General features: G+C 37.2%; 2 protein-coding genes across 7 annotated transcripts in view; one reads left to right on the top strand and one right to left on the bottom strand.

Moving 5' to 3' along the window:
* LOC127567540 (septin-11) overlaps positions 1 to 7,352 on the top strand; it is a 70,206-nt gene extending 62,854 nt beyond the window's left edge. For 2 of the 6 annotated variants that reach the window (XM_052010554.1, XM_052010558.1), the window contains exon 10: positions 1,948 to 7,352. In XM_052010554.1, coding sequence (XP_051866514.1) covers positions 1,948 to 1,972 — 25 coding nt within the window. In that variant the 3' untranslated portion in view covers positions 1,973 to 7,352. Of the gene's footprint in view, positions 1 to 202 lie in introns of all 6 variants that reach the window. The other 4 variants (XM_052010556.1, XM_052010559.1, XR_007955902.1 and 1 more) reach the window with 3 other exon arrangements.
* Positions 7,353 to 7,487: 135 nt separating this feature from the next.
* Positions 7,488 to 21,623, bottom strand: part of ccni (cyclin I) — a 28,223-nt gene continuing 14,087 nt past the window's right edge. Inside the window, exons 3-7 of the mRNA XM_052010561.1 lie at positions 20,420 to 20,554; positions 12,373 to 12,447; positions 11,260 to 11,400; positions 9,712 to 9,942; positions 7,488 to 9,137 (exon numbers count right to left, since the gene is read on the bottom strand). Of these exons, the coding sequence (XP_051866521.1) occupies positions 8,688 to 9,137; positions 9,712 to 9,942; positions 11,260 to 11,400; positions 12,373 to 12,447; positions 20,420 to 20,554 (1,032 nt within the window). The 3' untranslated portion in view covers positions 7,488 to 8,687. The remainder of the gene's footprint in view (positions 9,138 to 9,711; positions 9,943 to 11,259; positions 11,401 to 12,372; positions 12,448 to 20,419; positions 20,555 to 21,623) is intronic.

The raw sequence follows: 21,623 nt of genomic DNA, 5'->3' as shown, positions 1-21,623 counted from the left end.
GGCTGTGCTTTTTTGTTTGAAACATAATTTGCTATAATCCACAGGCTATTTACTTGTAGTAGTAATTAAAGGCAGCTGTTTATAAATATGGTTTGTATTTTTTAATCACTGCTTATGGAACTGTATTGGAATGCTACAAATTAATTTATAGCATATGATTTCTAATTGTGTTTTGTTTTTTTTTCCTTTTGTTTGATTGCAGTGCAAGCTTCACATAAGCAACCCTGGCAAGTCAAGGATGCCACCCTATCCATCTGCTTAGCTGTAACGCATCTTCCATCAGAATGTCCATCCATTTTTTATTTTAAAGAAATAGTACTGAGAAAATATTAACAATTGTCTTTTAATATAGGAAAATCCTTTAGTCTGCATTCCATGAAGTGGAGAAGGGGTGCACCTTGTTTCTGAGGGGCCATTGGGGGAAAAGTAAAGTCTAATGAATTGAAAACACAAACTGTAGCTAACAATAGGATAGTTATTACATTCCGTTTTTGTGTGCTGGGGTTAGGGCAAGGCGTTGTGCGGGGAAGAAACGATGCATATAGATCCTTTCCAATTTGGAGTCTTGCAGAAATCAGATCTGGATGAAATTTACAGATAACTGATTTAACTATAGTACAATATGGACTTTATTGTTGTTACCACAAGAAATGGGCTAGTTTAGAAGCAAAAGAAGTTTATTTTGGATCATCTGTATGAACCTGATGTTTCCTAGTTCCATGAGTGTATTTCTGGTGTATGTGTGTTTCTGTCATTAATAAGGTGAAATTTAAAATATTATTTGTAGTTTTAATATGTACATACTAAAGCTGTTTTAACTCGGTGCTGTATTTCTGTTTGGATAAATTTTCCCTTTTGGATCCCTTTCCCAAGAGATGTTGATGATTAATCCCTCCATGCCTGGTGTGGATTTGCTTCTGTTATTGATGCTGATCTGTTTTCTTCTGGCTTGGTAATGCCTCTCCTTCACTACTTCTAAAACGAGTCTCAGAGTCACTGTTCCATTTTCACAGATTTAGAGTTTTCAGTGGCAGGTTTCAGTTTTGCTTAACAACCATATGTGGCTCTGGAAAAGGAGAGGTGGTAACCACCTTGAGGTATGCATGAACAGTCCTAACAACAGCCTCCATTTTAACCTTGCACATTTTAGTCATAAGCTTTTAACTGCACGCCAGTTACTTTAAAACTTTACACATTTTAAGATGAGAAAGTAAACTGCCTGGCAAATTGGACCTAATCTATTGAATGAAACTTGTCATTTATTTAGCAGAAATCTAATTTGAAGAAACTCTTTAAAAAGATTTTGTAACTGCAGTTTGCCATTTAAACTAGTATAAAGGTAATCTTGAAATTTGTATTTCCTCTTGGGGTTGAATTCTTATCAGTGTTTTAATTTTTCTAGTTAGTGTTTTTCCTGTTTTTTTTTAAACAAAGATGCTGATAAAAGCTTTACAAAGTTAAATGGTTGAATGCCAACAAAACTGTTTAATTACCCCTGTAGCACCTCAGTTCAAATTCCAACATGTCCTTCAGTCTGCCTCAGTTGGATGGAGCCTTCCCCGAAGTCAGCTCTGAGCTAGATGATGCACCTGAAAATGGTGTAGATTATTGAACCATGGGGGAGGAAGAGTAATATAACTAGTTGCCTTTTGGAATACTGTTCAAGAATATTATCGCATAGTATTAAAGCCCATCATCTTATTATGACTTGCAGAACCTCCCCCACTCTAAAAGAAAAGAGGATAAAGTAATGTTAATGAAATCCATAACTACAGTTTTTCCTAATGCCAGGTAAAATTTTAAAATTAATCCTGCAACTAAAATTTTGAGGACTTGTTAGTCAAAGGAGAATGCTTTTATCTATATACCTTTCCTGGACCATATTGGCTGATTACCCTGGCATCTGTTTTATTTTGTTTCTGTATGTCTTCTGCCTTGTTTTCACAGTAATCCTTGGCTCTGCACGGAATAACTAATATCCCACAAATCTAGTTGGATTGTACTTTCACCTTGCATGTAAGTACGGGAGTTGAAGTTGCTTATAATTTCAGCAATGAAACATGTAACCCAAAAGGTTGCTAGTCTGTGCTCTGAGTTATTTTGATTAGATTGGTTCAGAGCCATTCTAGGGCAAACTAATATCTTCCACCAGCTGCATCCCAGTCCTTTCCTCTTTTTATGTTGTGCTCTGTAAAATGCCTTGCACTTTAGGAGCTGCCAAATTTTCTTTTGCCTTCACTGTGCTCCACTACTTTAATGAGGTAAACACTCTGGTCATTTTTAAGCATACAAAAATGCATTAGAAATTTATATGAATTCCAGCCTCTTAAATGAGCTTGTTGCTAAATATGATTGTTATTTCTTTAAGGTGCACCATTACATACATATGTGTACCAAACCAGATGTTTTTACATTGCTTATGTGCAGTTCTTAAAGAGGTGAACTATGTGTACACAAACAATGTATATGCTTCCTGCTTTCTGTTTGTGAATTTATATCGGGAAGCGAGCGAGGGAAGAGAGGAAATTATAAATCCTTGAATATATTTCAAACAGATCTCAAAAGCTATGCTTAAAGTTGTATTTCTAGCTTATAGTTTATCACTGTTGGGGTTTAAGGTGATCATGAAGTAACAGTAGTTCATTTTGATACAGCTATAAAGTACTAAGCTATTAGTTATATCCACATTTGAGTATTCTAGAGCACATATAAATATAATGGTGCCAGCACTGATGCATTTTATTCAGATAGATGTTTTGTATGACCTCTGTGTGGTGTGTGAAGTGTTTTTAATGTTCCTCTAAAATATTATGCATTGGAGGTAATTGTACCACGGCTGCTTGTAACACTAATACAATTGGCTTCCAGAAGTGGAAGCCCTGAACTTGCATATCTTGCATCCTGTGTGACTTTTTGTGCTTGTATGTATTTTTTTTTCTTTAAATTGGAATATTTCATTGTGGTCTTGTTTTTCAGTGTAAACTAGCGACCTTTTTTCCTTGTTGGTGCACTGTTTGCTGTATGCAACTTACTAGGTGTGCTTGCAAAAGTATTATTGTGTCAATGTACTATTTCTGTAAACCTGCACATTCTCCTAATGCTTTTTACTGTGAAATTGGGTGGTAGAGATTTCTGATGTTGAGGATTTCTCTGGCATTCACTGTTCTGCATGATTATAGGTGGGGGTGGGAGAGGAAATTGATGTTCTCTTCACAGGACAAAGAAATGAACATGCCAATTCCAATTTATGGCTCAAAAATCATAGGGAATTTTTAGGGGGAAAATATTTATCTTCACTTTTTAAAAAACATTAACTTCTTGTGCTCAATAGATAAAATACATTTGTCCATAATTAAGCTTTGTGAGTCTAAAACCAGAACTTAATTGTGTCAGTTGGCATTGTGGTAGAGGTGCCACATTTAAGCTAAGCAGGATACAATGTACTGATTCCTGAAGGAAAAAATATGGTTTGCATCTGGGGCAGGATTGGGTCCAGCTGTGATGCTTGCTGCAGATTAATATTCTGCTTCTGGTGGCCAAGTTATCAGAAGGTAGCTAACACCAAGGGAATTTCACCTGTAAAGGCAACAGTGAGCTGAAAGGTTGACTATCATGGCATTTGCCTTATTCCAACAACTTGCCTTTTCAAGAAATTTCATTTGTGCACAGGTTTCCCAGTTTCATCTCTGGGTTTGAAAGTGCATTTAGATGGCTTTATTCTGTTCCTCTTTTTTTTTTAAAACCCCTCTCTCCACTGTTTAACCAATATTCTTTCTTTAACTTTCCTCTATAGCTTCTTTATCTAATTGTCCTGCTGCCTGTCCCCTTCTCCACTGGACAAGATTCCTAAAGCTTTAGAAGAGCTACAATATATTCACACACCACGCAGAAGAATTCTTTCTTTGGTCATCATTTTATCTCTGCTCCTTGCTGGTTACATTTCTTGTACTGTAGCATGTTAGATATGTAAGTATTTTATACATTTCATACGGACAAAAATCCTAAAATATTCCACATGAAAGGACCAAGATCAGACAACGCAATATTTATAAACACTTGACCTTTTAAGTTTGGGATCTGTCTCATGTAAAATTTCATTGTGGTGTTGGAGACGGTGGTGCCGCTGGTAACATGTCATAATCTTTTTGTTTAGGCCTGTTTTTGATAGCCCTGCACTTTTTACTTATCAATTCACCTCTGCAAGTAAGCCTAAACCCACTTATTCAGATGACCTAAGAAATGCATGGTTTTGTTTTGGTTAATTATAATTCTGACTCGTGTGCAAAATTGAATTAGTGGTTAAAGACTGATCAACTCTCAAATGCATTACAAAATGTTGACGCGTGATATTCTTGTCACATAGATTTCAGAGGGGAAACTGAGGAATGCCAAGTTTTTTTTAAATAAACTTGTAACTGAATTTTTAAAATGTTTTGCTCAAGTTTTAATGTGTTAAATCAAGACCATTTTTATTAATATTGCATCCAATGAAAAGCTTTTTAGGTTTTTTGCAAAAAGTATCACCTTTACAGTCTCTGGATTTTACTGTGGCCTACTTTATACGTCATTTGTGAACGTGACATCATTGAAGCAGTTGCATTTGTTTACTGATGTAACACTTGGTCAATAATTGAAAGCATTTCAAAGGATTGTTATAAGGTGAAGGGTGCAGAGAGGCCATTCATTCCATCTTTTGTGTGCCATCTAAATAGAGCTACCCAGCTTAAATCTCACCTAACACTTGCGTGTGAAGCCCTGTAGGTCACCTTTCTACATTAATACATTAAAGATGAAATATTTTCCAACAAGTAAAGTGCAAATAACATTTATTCTAGTTTAGTGGATCAATGTAAATATATTGAAGATGTGAAAGCTGCCATCCTGATGTGGTCTTACATGAAAATTGTCCTTGAATATAACCACACTGGCTTTTCAGATATGCAGTGTTCTGATCTAGTTGAGTATGCTTTCTTGTAACACAGTTGTATTTGAAGACTTGTTTGGAGACTGTGAAACGTGAAATTTTACAACAAACTAGTGACTTTTAAACCACAATTTCACCCTAATTCTCCATGTAATTAAACATATTCTAGGTAATATGTTTCTCATTTTCCTTCATCTGCACTGATGTTTTAACCAAATTTGATTCCTGATGTATTTTTGTTTTGAATTTAAATAAAAGCTGGATAAATTAAGTTCTGTATAGCTACAATTTAATTTTTTTTGTATTTGCCATCAAATCAACACCTAGTCCTCATTACTTCCCTAGCCCAGGGAAGTTTCTCCATACAACAGTGAAATATACTCAAGTTCTGTCTAGGTTACACATTGGCAGACAAGGAAGACATTAGCCTTGACTTGTGATGTAGCCTAGAATACTACAACTGCTGAATTTCACTTTAGTTCTTGAATTAAATTGTTTGCTTGCAGCAATTTAAAATTCATGGAAACTATAAAATGCAGTTCACTTATATTTTCAAGCAAATTTTACCTTAACATCCATCTTTTATTGCATATAAATTTTCCAGAGACACTGCACCTTTTAAAAGTATTTTACACCAAAATTCCATTGAGAATATCTTATGGGTGACAGTGAAGCTTTTACTGTAAGCCTTTTTTTTACTCCTTTATTGAAGTAAATTTTAAGACTAAAGGGAGAGTGTTTCCTCATCTAAAATGGAGAGATGGAAATCCCAAAATGAGCTGTTTATGGATGGATGTCCTCACTGGGTCGAATTCTAAAGAAGCTTTGAGCAAACATCTTGTTGCAGCATACTAGTATGTAGTTCTCTCAAAACAAAGCTACTGGAAGCAGCAAATTTTGTAAAAGGTAAACTTCCAAAACTGGTATTGTCAAATCTGTGTCTAGTCAGCTATGTTTAGAAGGAAGTGCCTTGCTCAGAGTACAGTAAAATGCAAATAACTGTGCCCTAGGTTCACTGTTAATGAGCAAAGAGCATGTTTAAATGTCCATAGATTCTGGAAAAAAAAACTGAACAAGATAATCTGGAGCCAAGGGTGTAGTGTTCAATATCCAGGACTAAACTAAATATTTATAATTATGTAATGAAGGTTTAGATTTATAATGAGAACCCAAATTAAATTTGTTGGCCCCAGATTTGATTGTAGCTTTCCACTGAATAGTTGTGAAATGACCAACATTTATTTTCTTGAATCTTAAACTTGGACTGTCAGGATGGTGTTTTTCCAGTCATGTAAAGAAATCTCCTCCAGCAATGCTCACTCTTTCACTTAAAAGCGTGAAGTTAAAAATGACTGATGTGTCATATGAGCAGCTGTGGTTTGAATGGCAGCCATATCTCAGCTGTTCATACTCAAACCCACAACCTTGAATCAGATGCAAGCCCCACTCCAGGGAGTACTGTACTGTCGAAGTTACTGTCGTTCAGGTGAGACATTAGATCAAACCTATGCACTCAATATTTTCCCATGCAGTTTCATTTTGATAGGGAAAGAACTGAAAAGCACAGATTTAAAACTGGCATCATTTTAGTTAAATCCCACTTGCAGTAATGTATATGATTCTGATCCTAGGAAATAGACATTGCATGTCCATCAGTATGTCAACTCTACTGCAGGGACTGGTTACCAATCGACTTGGATCTCCATACCCTAGTCTCTTATTTCCATGTGGCCTTTGATTTTTTTTTTATGGTTGGGTGGCAACTTCCAGTCTCCAAATATATGGAAGCAAGTAGTCCTCAAGAGATTGCCTAAGTGGTGAAAGTTAGCACTTGTATTGATCTGAATGCATCAATTGATGCACATCTTAAAGCCCATCTCCTGTGTCTATATAGACCAAAATATTTTGATATGCTAAATCTTTACCATTAAACTATTTGGGCAAAAACCCAAATTCTTTCAGTACCTTGACCAAAGTCTAGCTCATGTGGTCAAGCTACACTTAAGATATTATGCTATAGCCAAAATGCACCCAAATAGGTTTACTGCTCCCTGCAAAAGCAAGCAGCATACATAGTCATTTATCTTCCAACAACCCACTTTTATACATTGGCCATCTGTCATCAATCCTTCCACTGCCAAAGCAGCAGCTCAATAATTCCATTTGAATTACCCATCTGTTACAACACAAATCAGTTGGTAGCTTTAGGCTTTGATAATCTCTGAGCAGTCAAACATGTTTTATTTGTACTTCAATGCAAAAATCAACGCTAGAACTCTAAATTGTTGTCTGAATTTTCAAAACTTATGGCCAAAATTATAATTTCATTTTCATAGAAATAAATTTCTGACAATTCTGGGTCTGTTTTAAAGTAATTTTAAAATTATTAGATTGTTTAAGTTCAACTTTAGTAAATTTACCTTTTGCTTTGCCTTCTGGAAGAATACAGAATAGCAAGCTATGAGTGCCATTCATGAGTTTAACAAAATAACTTGCATATTGTAAAACTTTAACTGTTCTGAACAATTTGTAAACTATATTCCACAAGGAGCAAGCCAAAACATTTTTCAGTCAAGGACAATTTTATTGCTGCCAAAGCACCTTAGCAGTACAACTGCAATTCTTCAAAAAGTATGCAGTACCTTTTTCAGACTGTGGAGAGAGCACTGTGCCCACCAGGTCAGATGATTTATGAAATAAGTAGGAAAAATAAACAACAGTCACTTTTCCAGGATCAATTAATGCATAGTGGAGCTAAAGAAAGTTTAATTTTAAATAACTGCCCCTATAGAATCATTATTGATCTTATGTGAATTCCTGGTAATGAAACACACTGTGATGTGAACTATGTCTATGGTTTTTCAATAAAATGTTTAAAGCTCAGATTTCTGTAAGCAAAACTGATGCACATTTATGGCAAGTTCATGGTTTCCCAACAATGGCACAACTTAATTAAAGGACAAATAAATAGGCATCTTCTAGACAGTGGTACACCACTTCAGTTAACTGATTTTAGCATTAATTTATAAAACGCATAGAATTCACATAAAATCAACGATATCCTCCTTTAAAAAACAGTACATCTTCCAAATCATAGGAAATAAAACTCAAAAGTGCTGTTTCCATTATAAAAAAATCTGCATGGCATTTCAGTATTAAAAAAAACTTCTCTTGTGCATAACCAAAACCTCCCAACAATTTTAGCTCTCGCAGCAATTTGCAAGCAGCTTGGCTATCCAAGAAAATTTATTTGTTTGACAAATTTTGTTTAACATTATATATCCTGAAGAGCTCCATAAACTCTCCTCTCCAAAATCCTCTTCAGCAAAGATCAGGATGTAGAAGACAACATGCACATCAAACGTATCTATAAGCACAAGGAACTACAAGTCAAAATTAGACAGTAAGCAACAATTAGTTTGTAAAATTGAGTGTCACACAGTTAATTGTGGACTTGCAGAGGAAACAGATGGCACAAAACAGATTTAGAAATGGATGCAATTATACTGACAACACTAGAGAGAAAACTGTTTAAAATTGCTACAACTTTTTTTGTTCCAGTTTTTGGGTCTTTTAATTTTTTTTAAATACATTCTTTTTTTTTATACTTTTTAAAATGAGTGCTTGAATAAATGATTAGACTAAAATTAGCAGCATGAAAATGTTTGGCTCACTTCATTTCAGCCTGGTAAGGTATGCCCTTCAACAAATCTGCTTCTGTGTTACAGCAGCTTCAGCCTTAAACCTTAATCATTTTGCCCAGTTAGATGACTGTAACAGGATGAAGTGGAGGACATGGAGAGATACTGCCCTCTTTAATCTGTAGATTTGTGCTACAACTGGAGGTTACTGCATCCATCCCCACAACCTCTTGACTGCTGTCCTCATTATACAAACGCTTTATCCCATCATAGAAATCATCCACATCCATTTCTTCTACTTTGCGTTTTGCCGAGGCTTGCTTGCAGCTGGAAGAAGCAGGCAGGCATCGGTATGGTGCTGCTGTACTGCCAATTCTTTTGGTGGTGTCCTTGATAAACTCTGGCTCTGTGGTAGGGGAGGAATAAAGCCTAAGCACTCCCCTACCACACAAGACCATGGTTTGCTTGCAGGGGTTGTAGATGTACACTGCATTGGGTGGTTGGGAAGGCGGAAATGTGGAAAGGTGTCGAGCTGCAAGTTCTCGACAGCGAATTAACTGTAAGCTATCAATCTGAAAACAAAAAGGGGAGTGCAGTGTTAGTCTGAAACCTCTGAACATGTAAAATAAAAACATGCAGATTGTACTGACCACTCATCATTTATAATTAAAGACCACCACAGATAGTAGAACAACAATAATGTTACATCCTTGAAAAATTAATCATTGCATTCACCCTCTCAAGGTTCTCTTTTCAAATAGTTTCAAGAACTTGGCTACCTGACATTTGAGGCAATGAACTTAACATTAAAATACACTTTTTGAAAAATCAAAGTTGTTCAATGGGTATTTAAAATGTACTCAGTGGCAGTTCGAGGTTATATGCCATGTTAAAATACAAATGTGAGCCTGCTGCAGTCAGCAGTAACTTGGGTCTCCATCCCAACTTTCAACAGGAGATGCTCAACTGCACTTAGATCAAAAATAATATTGCTGCAGTTACTGTGACAAATTTATAAATCCCACCACAAATGAGAGTAAAGTTATTCTGATTACCAGTCTAAATACCATTAAAAACAACTTTTACGTTATGCACTTTTTTTTAAAAAAATGTGGGCATCCCAAAATAAACATAACTAGAACATACCTTTGCTTTTTTCATTAGATCAATAGTGAGAGCTAGCCAATCAGGAATTGATGTTTCCAGCTTGAGGCTGATGATGGCCAGTGCAAGTGTAGAGCCCTTGAATTGCAGAAGCTGGTGACAGGCCACACATTGCTGTAGCTGCCTGATAAGGAGTGCAATATGTTGGGTTGGGTTCATCTTCAGCTGGTTGCTGAGCAACTGGGGACGGCTGGACATCATCATAGCATGAAACTAAAACATTTAAAAAGAATCAAGATTTATTTCAATTAATGATAAAATTTTTAATGGAAGACTCAAGCAAAAATAATCTTAAAAAGATTCCCAGTCTCCAAGTGCCAGAAGTTATGATAAATATCTTCAACCTGAAACGTTAACTTTTTCTCTTCCCACAGATGCAGCCTAACCTGCTGAGTATTTCCAGAATCTTCTGTTTTTATTTCAGATTTCCAGCATCTGCAGGTATTTTTTTTACCCTCATCTTTCCTGGTACTGCCTCAAAACACTTAGTTTTGTCGAATACAATTTTCTGCTCAAAATCACAGTACTGTTTTCCATCTTACTCTCTTCTTAAATAGTGGTATTACATTTGCCTCTTTCTGATATACTGAGACTATTCCAAAATATAAAGGTTCCAAAAGATTGCCACTAATACAATCATCTCTATTGAAATCTTCAAATGAGGGGCGGGAGTTTGCTAGTTTTTCTAGTACTTTTTCTTGTGACAGTAATTACTTCCTCAGTCACTGGTCAATTGATTCCACTCTATTTCTACATTTGCGCCTTATGCAGTGGGAACAGATTAAAAATATTAGTATGCTATCAATCACTAATATGACAGAGTTGACACCAGGACTATGATTAGCACTTATTCACAACTTGCTCACTAATGCCCAGTTTAGGATTGCCAGGACAACTAGGATCCAGACCACATTTGTCTTGATCCAAATACAAGCAAAAGATCTGAATTCTAGGAATGAAGCCAACACTAAATGACTTTCCCATCAATATAGCATCTGATCAAATGTTTAATCAAGGGGGCCTGTAAAATTGAAGGCATATCATGGAGGAAAGCTCTTGACTGCATGGAGTGATACTTAGTATAAGGTATGGCTGAGGACCCCAACTATCTCAAGCTGAGGACAGCACAGCCACAATTCCTCAGGGCAGTGCCATCTTCAGCTGCTCCATTAATGTTCTTCCCCTCAAACCACAATAGAAATGGGGATATTTGCAGATGATTGATTGTTCTGTCACTGCTGCCATGTCCAAATCTTGGAACTTCCTTTGGCATTACATTCACACCAGCTGCAGCAGTGCAAAGCAGTGATTTACCAGCACCTTCTCAAGTGCAATTAGAGGTCCAACATATGTTACCTCCCCAGTGATGCCCACGTCATACAAGTATTAGGGGATAGTGTCCTTGTGAATAAATCTAGAGCTAACCAATCACAAAATATTGTAAGAAAACTCAGGATGCTTTAGCTATGAGTCAATATATTCTAATGCTACTTGCTAAAAGCACAAGAAATTCTAAGAAAATGTATTTACAACGTGAAGGAAATCCAAAGGCGTTGCTGTATGTAGATCCCAGTTTAGCTTATCCAGTATAATCCTTTCCATTCGCAGAATATCTGCAGACGAACAACCACAGTTGCTATTCTTTACCATATCCTTCAGAGATGGAATGATCTGCAGAGGAGAAATAAACAACTGCTGTTATACATACCCCCCAAAAAATTATTTGCTTTGTCCCACTTATCTGTAATGCACTTTACTGCTCTGTTAATTGAGCATATAACATGTTCTTGGACAAATTCTGAGGGACTTCGTAAGAATCCCAAATTCCACACACCTACGTATCCAAAAATTTAAATACATTTTATAAATTATCTTACATTTTAACATGTTTTGATTTCTGTTCTGGTGACCATAACATTAGACACAACCATCCAGTCACACTGGGTTTGATATTGAAGATTACTTACAAGACCCACCAGGTTCATGCCAACTCTCAGAGTAATACCACCTGTCCCATTCCCTCTCTTTCCCTGTAGCTTTGCAATCTATTTTCTCTTACATGGCCATCAACTCCCTTTTGATTCTTTTTACAACTTACCTATACTGTGGTATAACTTAGGGTAGCTAATTAACTTACCAGCACATCTTTGGAAGGTTGGAGGAAACCAGAGAACATATGACAACCCACAAGTCCATTGGGAGAGTGTACAAGAGAAATAAAGGACTGCAGATGCTGTAATATCTAGATGAAAAACACTATGATGCTGGAGGAACTCAGGCAGGCAGCATCCCAGGAGAAAAGCAGGCAGTCAACATTTCATTGACCACCTGCTTTTCTCCACGGATGCTGCCTGGCCTGCTGAGTTTCTCCAGCATCATAGTGTTTTTTCCATCAGGAGAATGTACAAACTCTTGACTGACAGCACCCAAAGTCAGAAATCAAACCCAGGTCCCTAGGGCTGAGGCAGCAACAATGACTGATACACTATAGTCCTGCCCCAACGGCTGATGCACCTCACAGGACAGAAACTTGATTATCTGTTCAGAGCAGCGTCAAGCTAGGAAGCCACCCCTTCCAAGTTCTCAAAAGGTACAAAACCATTCCCCCCCCCCCCCCCAACATAAAAAAGGTAGTTTACCTACCTCGTCTTCTTCATTAGTTTTAGCTGCCAGGAAGAAACAACTGATGGCTATGCACCGCAGATATTTTGGACGGGCCTAAAAATAAGGCAGTGTATAATTAATTATTCAATGTATTAAGTTAAGCAACATATTTAAGTAGCTTAATTCCAAGGAGTCTACCATAGTGTGCTGTTTATTTTTCTCATACTGGTTAAAGTTGAAAATTGTTTTCCCTGGCTTTGAAAGTGGGGAGAATGAAAAAAGATGGAATTCATGTAGAATTAGTGTAGATGGGTGGCTGATAGTCAATGCAGATTCAGTGGACCCAAGAACCTGTTTCTGTAATGTATGACTTTTTTTAAAAAAATGCAAGCTACTGTGGTTATGTGACCAAGTCAAAATTTTGAATAAGTACCCCATAGGCTTACTATTTCCAGCATGTCAAATAATAATTGGCAGCTAGGAATAAAATAGAGTGTTTCCACAATAAATTAGATAACTGATAATGACACTTTTCTTTGATGCCTGTGTACATAACTTTTTATACAGCTGCCCTTATAACTGCAAGTACCAAAAATAGCAAGTTAATAGTTTTTGAAGAATGTGCAGCAAAGAAGCAAACCATTCAACCCAACTTGTTGTGCTTCATTGGAGCTTCCTCTCTCCCTGTATCTAACTCACCAACATAAATATCCATCCTCTCCCATGTGCTTATTACCTTAAATGCATTATTCTATTCACCCAACTACATTCCACATTCTTATTATTTGCATGAAGTAGTTTCTTTTGAAATCCCTAGCAGTTTGGTCTCCATCATAAATGGAAACATCTCAACATTTACTCCAAACTCCTGCGTAAATTTTAAAGACCTCCGTTATATTGCTCTTCAGCCCCATATTTTCTAGAGTAGGGAGGCCCAGACTGTTTCCTGATCACAGTAACCCCTCAGTTATGGCAACATCCTTCTCAGGGAGTGTCATGGAGCTGAGCTGACTTGCTTCCACTTCATTTGGAAAGTGGAAGATGACTGTGCATTTTCTTTTTGATGCAAGTTGTGGCACATCAGCCACCATACAGATTTGATAGAATTAAGTCTTGGTTCAATGCCACGGAGGTCCAGAACAATTGGAGAGCAGGTTTTGCTAAACAGGTAACACACATACAAGGAAACAAACATGGACATCTATTCACAGATGAACTGTTTCCACAATACAAAATTCAGAATAATGCACAGAACTGCAATTGTGGTCCAACCAAGACTCAATACATTTAACATAACCATGCTTTTCAATTGCTTCCTGCTAGTAAAAGCAACTCAGTGCTACTTTGTATTTTCTCCCAAAAAAACATCCTTAATAATGTGCATCAGTAGTTTTAGTAACTGCACTAAATCTTTTGCTTTTAGTTCACTGAGATCAAGGACATCTTCAAGAGGCAATTCCTCAAGGCAGCAGCATCCATCATTAAGGACCTTCACCATCCGGGACATGCCCTCTTCTCATTACTACCATCAGGGAGGTGGTACAGGAGCCTGAAGACCCACACTCAACAATTTAGGAACAGCTTCTTCCCCTCCACCAGATTCCTGGACTATACATGAACACTACCTTTTACACTATTTTTGTAATATATAGATTTTTATGTCTTTGCACTGTATTGCTGCCACAAAACAACAAACTTCACATCATACAAGTCGATAATAAATCTGATTCTGATCCCAATTCTCTTCTACCCCATTTACATAGAATACATTTTCCTTTTTCCAAGTAGTAAACACAGTACCCCTCCTTTTGGAGTTAAATGAAATAGAGTATGATTTTGGGAACAGGTGGCTACTTATGCAAACTGAATTTCAGCATTAATTCTCTTTGAACATACTTCCCAGATTTTGCCAATCTGACTGGCTCTCCTTAATTTATTCTTTACTGTTCTAAACCTAATTTGCATTCCATCCCCCCCTCATTTGTCCCCCAATTAATTACATTTACAAAAGCAGTAAGATTAGTCAACCATTCTCTCCTTATTTGAAATTCATAATAACTACTGAGCCAAATCCTGCTGGCCAGGTAAACAGGTTCCTGACCTGTTGCAAGTTGAGGATATGCATGGTGACAGATGCAGGTGCATGTCTCTCCACTATATTTTTGGACTCTGCCAGATTTGGTGTAGGAATGAAACTCTATTCATTTAAATGGGAATTTCAGACCTGGAGATCAGGAGGAAAAACGGCATTACTCTTTATTTCTTAATGTCCAAGTATTAATTAATTTTCTACAGGAATATTTACAGCAATATTAGTTTTTAAATACTTCTGAATATCAAAGGCATTTGAAAGCAGTCAACAACAAGCTACCCAATTTTGACAGGAAGCAACCTTTGAGTCCAGCTATCAGGGTGCTTCAACAGTTTGCTACACCAAAGACCTCACCGGACACCTTCCAGGTACAGAAGGGGGAATTTATTTGGCCGTGCACATCAAAGCACAGGAAGTAGAGGCTCACAGGGAGCACAGTCAATTAGTCCATATGATGGAAAAAAACTTTCAAAATTATTGTATTTTTAGTTTCCAGGTTGCATCTTTTAGAAAGAATTCCATTATTTTTCCTCTAGCCAGTATTCACCCAATCTGTGTAGCTGGTTCCCTGGGCTTGTTTTATTTTTCCTATAACCAATATTCAGCCATATTTTCTTACTAAAAATTATTCAGCTAACCAATTCCCTGGGCTTGTTATATCTTCTCTTTTCAGATATTGGTATCACATTAGTCAGTCCTTCACTATTCCTTTTCCTGATAATATTTTGTGATTTTCATAGCAGTGCCACAGCTGCAACTTCCATTGCTTTTAATATATCCAAGTGAACAGTACCTGGATGTACATGACCTGGACCTTTATCTTTTTGATATTCACTTTTTCTAACATTCCCTTTATTAGTGTTCTTGATAAATGTTGATATTTGTATTGTTCTAACTGAACCTTCTGACTTATATTACATCTCAGCCGATAATAGCAAGTAGCAACTATACACTTTCTAAATCACTTTATTTACCTTTCCTCCTACCATCATGAATTTGTGGATATTCGTCTAAGAACCTCTATTAATCAACATCCTCTAATTTATCACGTAATCCTTTGTCTTGTCTGCCCTTCATAAACGCAGAGCGCCGCTCCATTTGCCACTTTTGTGCCCACCTAACCAGAGCCCAGAATTTACGTTCTTTCAATCAACCACCATACCAATATCAATGCCAAATCATTTATATATAAGGGGTTTTGCCCTATAAAACTGTAGAATGCCACTGTTCATTGCAATCCAGTCACCGAAATTCCAGTTAACTATTACGCTTTGCATTCTGTAATTTTTAATTCAACTTACCACTTCTCCTTGGATTGCAAGGGTTTTGTAAAAATTTTCTTAATCAATCAACAACATAGGATTTTGTCAAGCACACTGCTAAAATTCACACATTACACATCAAATACCTTACATCAACACACCTTTTCACCTTAAAAAAAATTAATTTTGTCAAACACCAACTTCCCTTAACAAATCTTTGTTGACTGTTCCCCTTCTGTCATTCAAAATTTTACACATTTTCTGCCTCCAGGTTCAGGTTGCTATTTTGGTCTCAAATAAGAACCACCTTTATAATCCTTTTTTATGTCATGCATTTAAGTAACATCTTTTGGGTTTTCCTCGGTTTTAGCTGCCAATAATCTCTTATGCACATCTTTGGTGTCCTCATTTCTTTCTTAACTTCACCCCTGTACCTTCTATATTATTCCAAACTTTCTGCTATGTTTAACTCTTGGTATCTGTCATAAGTTTCCATTTTTTTAAAAAACTTTATCCTGCCTGCATTTACCTCAAATTATAGGGGATCTGCCTTTTCCTTTAATGGGTACCGAATCATTAGGAATATTTACCTCCCCCTCGAATGCCTCACTCTGTTCTGTCATTGATTTACTTTGAAGTTGCTGTTGCTGCGTCTTAGTAAAGGTCAGCCTTGCCCCAATTTAGAACTTCTACTGCAGTCTATTATTGTCTTTTCACCAAACTGCACTTGATCCAAACTCCACCTCCCCAATACACTTTCCCATTTGCCCAAGGTAATTCCCCAAAACCAAGTGAATGAAAGATCTTAGAGTTATACATCAGCGAAATGGGCCCTTTGGCTCACTGAATCCATGCCAACCATCAAGCACCCATTTACACTAATCCCATTTTATTCTCCACACATTCCCTCCAGATTCTACCACTCACATACACACCAGGGGCAATTTATAATGGCTAATTAACCTACCAACAAGTCTTCAGGATGTGGGAGGAAACTGGAATACCCAGAGGAAACCCACATGGTCACAGGGAGAACAGGCAAACTCCACACAGACAGCATCAGAGATCAGGATCCAACCTAGTTTACTGGAGCTGTGAAGCAGCAGCTTTGGCAGCTGAGCCACTGTGCTGCCCAAGTCTAGTACCATCTACTCTCATTGGCCTTGTTACACAATAAAGCTGAATGCATTTTGCTGTTTTTATACTCTTTACTTTGATGCAGTCCCAGCTAACATCATTGGTTTAAATCCCCAACTATCAGTCCATGTTATTTCTGTACGTCAGTGATTATGCCAACTTATTTGCTCCATCTGATGTTAGGAGTCTATGGCACCGTTCCATCAATGTAACTGCTCCTACTTTGTTCCTCAATTCAATCCATATGGCCTCATTTGTTGAGCTTTCTGGTGTATATTCACTCCTTAAAGCTGCAATTAATCCTTAACCAAGAATTCTGTGGCTCCTCCTATTTTATCTGTCTGAAAACCCCATAGCCAGTAATGTTGAGCTGCCACTCCTGCTCATGTTTAAGTATTGGACACTTGATCATACTCTGCCCTAGTTCACTGCCTTTGTTCCCAAGACGCTACACTACACTCTAAATTAAGAAGCCCTGCCAAAGGAAGGTTTCTTTTCTCCAGTTTGGATTTCCTCTGCCTTCTACTCATGCCTCTGCCTTCCATGTTTTTTTCTATATCCCTCTCTTATATACAATTTTGCCCTTCTGCCCTCAAAATTCTGTAAGTTTAGCTTCCCACTGATAAGCTAATTTAAACAGAGCCAGCAAATTTAACCACAAGGTCCCAAATCTGTACAAGCCAGATGTGCTGCATCTTAACAAGTCCTAATCTCACCAAAACTTCTCTCAATACCCAAGAGACTAAACCATTCCCTCCTGCACTACCACTTCAACCATGCTCTTTTGCTCTATCATCCCATTTCTGTACTCACTTACTGACAGTAATCCAGAAATGATTATTATTTGAGGTATTGGTCTTTAATCTCCATCAGGGTTTCCTGAAATCCACCTGCAAGACCTCAGTTCTTCTTTCTACTTAGGCCTTTGGTATCAGAATGAACCACAACCTATGGTTGGGCATGACCTCCACGCCTGAACAGTCTCCAGCCATTCTGCTACACGTGTGACCATGGCACCCAAGAAGCAATCCTAGAATCACATTTGGGGACACAGAAATAGCTCTCTGTTTAAGTATCGAATCCCCGACCATTACAGCTCCCCTGCCCTTTCTGCCCAATCCATGCAGGTGAGTTAACCAGGTGATTGAACTCTGTGTTGACAGTACTGTAGGCTCTATTATCTTCTCTAGTATTCACAGATGAATACTAAAGACTCAGAACTTTAACTTCCTGATCTGTTCAGCTGTTACCCATCCCCTCTCTGCCTGCAAATGTATTCATTCAATACTTGGTCTTGCAAGCAGCATGCTGGATTTTCCATCAGACGTTTCAAATGGACTGAGAAGCCCTGCCATGCTCCTATTTAGTGGAAGAATTAAAACCCAATTGTTCTCCCAGGTCATCATTTATTTAACTCTGGGCTGCTTAACTGGTTTCATTAAACAATTATTTTCTCATTAACATAACCCTTTTAAAATATCAAACAGCATCTCTCCAAATCCAATGGAAAGGGTTTCAAAAGATTGTTTTATCCACTGATCCCAAAAGAAATGTCAACTAAATTTTATTCTGGCCCCATACTTCCAATTTAATTTTAGCATCAAACAGGAACAATGGTGTAGAGCATTTGAACAATGAATTTTAATACTTCCAGCAAAATTTACATTTTGTCAATGTCCAGACACAATGGCACAGCTAGTAGAGCTGCTGCCTCACAGCTTCAGTGAGCTAGTTTCAACCCTGACCTTTGTGTGGAGTTTGCAAATTTGATCTGTGACCACGTGGGTTTCCTCTCATACAAGTTGTTCAGTTAATTGCCCCTAGTATGCAGGCGAGTGGTAGTATCTGGGGAATGTTGACAGGAATGTGGGGTGAATAGGTTACAGGTAAAATTAATGAGGGAGTGGGATTGCTCTGCGAGCTGTCATGGGCTGAAATGCCCTCATGCTATGTTGCAAGGGAAATCTGGAAGAAAACATGGATTTAACTTTAAAATGTTGCTACAGCTGCTACGATGATATAATCACAAAAACCGCACATCAGAAATATGAACCCATTCCAAATCTGAAACTAGATAGGTGTCTGAGTTTTAAGATTAAATTTCAACTGAGTTTTGAATTCAGTGTAGCCTTTGGCATTACTCAGTATCAGCCTCAGCAATGAAAATATCAGAATTATCACCAATAACCATGTTAAAAATAGTGAGATAGTTATTGAAAATAAATCTAAAATGCCACAACGTTATTTTAATACTGTTTGTGATACAATATTCAGATTCCAATTCACTGCTTGATAACTGATAAAGAGTGAATAAAAATTGTTTTCTAAACTGCAATGTAAAAGCAAACAGAAAGCAATTAAAATGAATAATAACCTTATTACCTGTATAGAAAAGACCAAAGACATCGAAATTGGCAGCTTGGTACACGCCTTTCACCCAAGTGAACAGAGTTGGCTTAATGTTAAGATTACTCTCGATATTTCTTTAAATATCTAAATTTCTTTTGCCATAACAGAAGGGGTGACATTTTTATTACACATTTTTTTAAACAACTTTAAGTTTACTAAGGCACAAGAGCATTCAATACAAGAAAGAACTGTAAAATCTTAGCCACATCCATCATGGATGTAAACTAGAAAACAAAGAAAGTGGCCTGTCAACAGAGCTCTCTTCTTTCAGAAACAAAATCCAATTAAATATAATTTTGACTAGGGCTGATAAATGATTAAGTCATAATTGATCAGTTTTGACCTTTAAACAATAAGAGAATACCAATATTTTTTTTACATTTTTAGGGCCTGAGAACCCGTCAGCATACAATCCTTAGCCAAAAGGATTCACGATTGCTCCAAGTACAAGTTCTATTAAATACCATCATCCCCCTCACCTAGATCCACCTTTAACCTGCCAGCTCTTGTTCCACCTCTTCCCCCCACCTTTTTACGTAGGCTATCTTCCCTCTTTCCAGTCATGGAGTGTCTTGAAACATCGACTGTCCATTTCCCTCCAATAGATGCTGCCTGACTCGCTGCGTTTCATTGTGTTGCTATTAAATACTAATTTATTTCAGCAAATCTTTTTATCCTTCCTCAAATTCTGTCAATATTGGTTAAAGTTGGCATGGTGGGAGCAGACACTGGCTGATGTGAGCGGATCCAGACAACACCACACAAAACTGCCATCATTACCATATGCTCACCTCATTTCATTTTTCAGCTGCCAACCAGAAAAGTGGGTAGGTCTCATTCCCTGACGTGGAGAACTAAACTCAATGAATGGGGTTGAGTAGGTTCATCAAGTGCAGCCAACAAAGCACAATTCTCCTTTGGGGTCAAGTTCACAAGGAGCCAGGTTCTACATTCAGCAATTAATAACCAAATCTATGCAAGCCAGGAAGTGCCAATCCCCCTTGGAAAGAAGTGTCTGTCAAAGCTCAGAGGACTCTGAGACAAGTGCTGTCCCAGAATTACTCAGCACAGGATTAGCACTAGATCATTCAGAGATGTGCATTTAATGCTTTAATTTGCATTGCCTTAAATACACTTGTTGACACCAATTCAATGAAAACCCCAAGATTTGACATAAGTTCCTTACCTTTACCAGAGCCAAAAACCTGTCCAAAATAGTGATGGCAAGAGAAAGGGTTTCTGGATAAAAGTAAAATGTGCTGTTCAGTTCAGCCAGCCATTGAATCACCTCATCCCGCTGTGCTGGAGAGATATCTGTGTCCTGCAGTGGTAAGAGAAACTGGTTGTCAAATTCACCCAGATGCAATCTTACACAATAATTTTACTTTAACTAAATTCCTCAAAAGTTAAAATGAAAGCTTAACATAAAACGTGAGAATATATAACAGTGGATCTTGACACAATCCTACCCTAGATCGAGAATAATGAACCCACTTTGCCAGAATCTGAACAGGTGTTTCCTTTGACAGGTGTCACAAAATGAGTGTAATATTAGACAGGAGTAAAATTCAGCCTTAGTCCAATTCCCATTAATTGTACTGTCAAAGAATTTTCTAGCTCTCCGTGTAGGTAAATTTAAGGATTTACAACAGAGGGCTGTAGATGCTCAAAATATATTGAAGGTTGAGACCAATAGACTTTTGGACATGGGATCATATGGGGAGCAGACAGTAAAGTGGACTTCAGGCAAAAATATTTAATGCATTCCATCCTCAAATATTTTTAACATCTTAGGTTTTATTCTTTTGAAACTTGAAACAGAGCTGAAAATAAAAACTACCCTAATGAGCTATGTTTTCAGTATCTAGATAATGTTCAGGAATGGCACCTCCCATGGAGCAATCAACTTTCCCAAATATCTCTTTACCAACACAAAAACCTTTGTGTAAATTTCATCAGAATTAAAAAGGAAAAATAAAGAACAAGAATAGTTTGGTAACCATGACTTGCAGTTATTTTGAGATACAATCTTTACAGAATGGCATATTATAGAATTTGAAAAATCCTTCAAAGACTGTATAGTTGCCTTGAATCACAGAAGTTTACCACAAGGGGCTGTCATTCAGTCCAGAATGTCTCATTTTTCCATCATAAGCACAAGGAAAACAAAATAACAAAAAAAGTCCCATGGAATACATGAGATAAAACACTAACATCAAGGCATGCCTTGATAAGATACTTTCAATTTAATGCAGCTCTCCCAATATAATATCGCCAAAGAAATAAAATATATTCATCTATCTACATACTCAAGTTCTAATATGTACATCAACAAAAAAATGTTGGAAATGCAGTTCTAGCAGCATCCAAGTTAACACTTCATGCTGATG

This window comes from Pristis pectinata, chromosome 2, assembly GCF_009764475.1.
Source record: "Pristis pectinata isolate sPriPec2 chromosome 2, sPriPec2.1.pri, whole genome shotgun sequence".
Taxonomy (NCBI): Eukaryota; Metazoa; Chordata; class Chondrichthyes; order Rhinopristiformes; family Pristidae; genus Pristis; species Pristis pectinata.
Note: the sequence above shows the minus strand (reverse complement) of the source record. Positions and strands in the feature narration are given on the sequence as shown.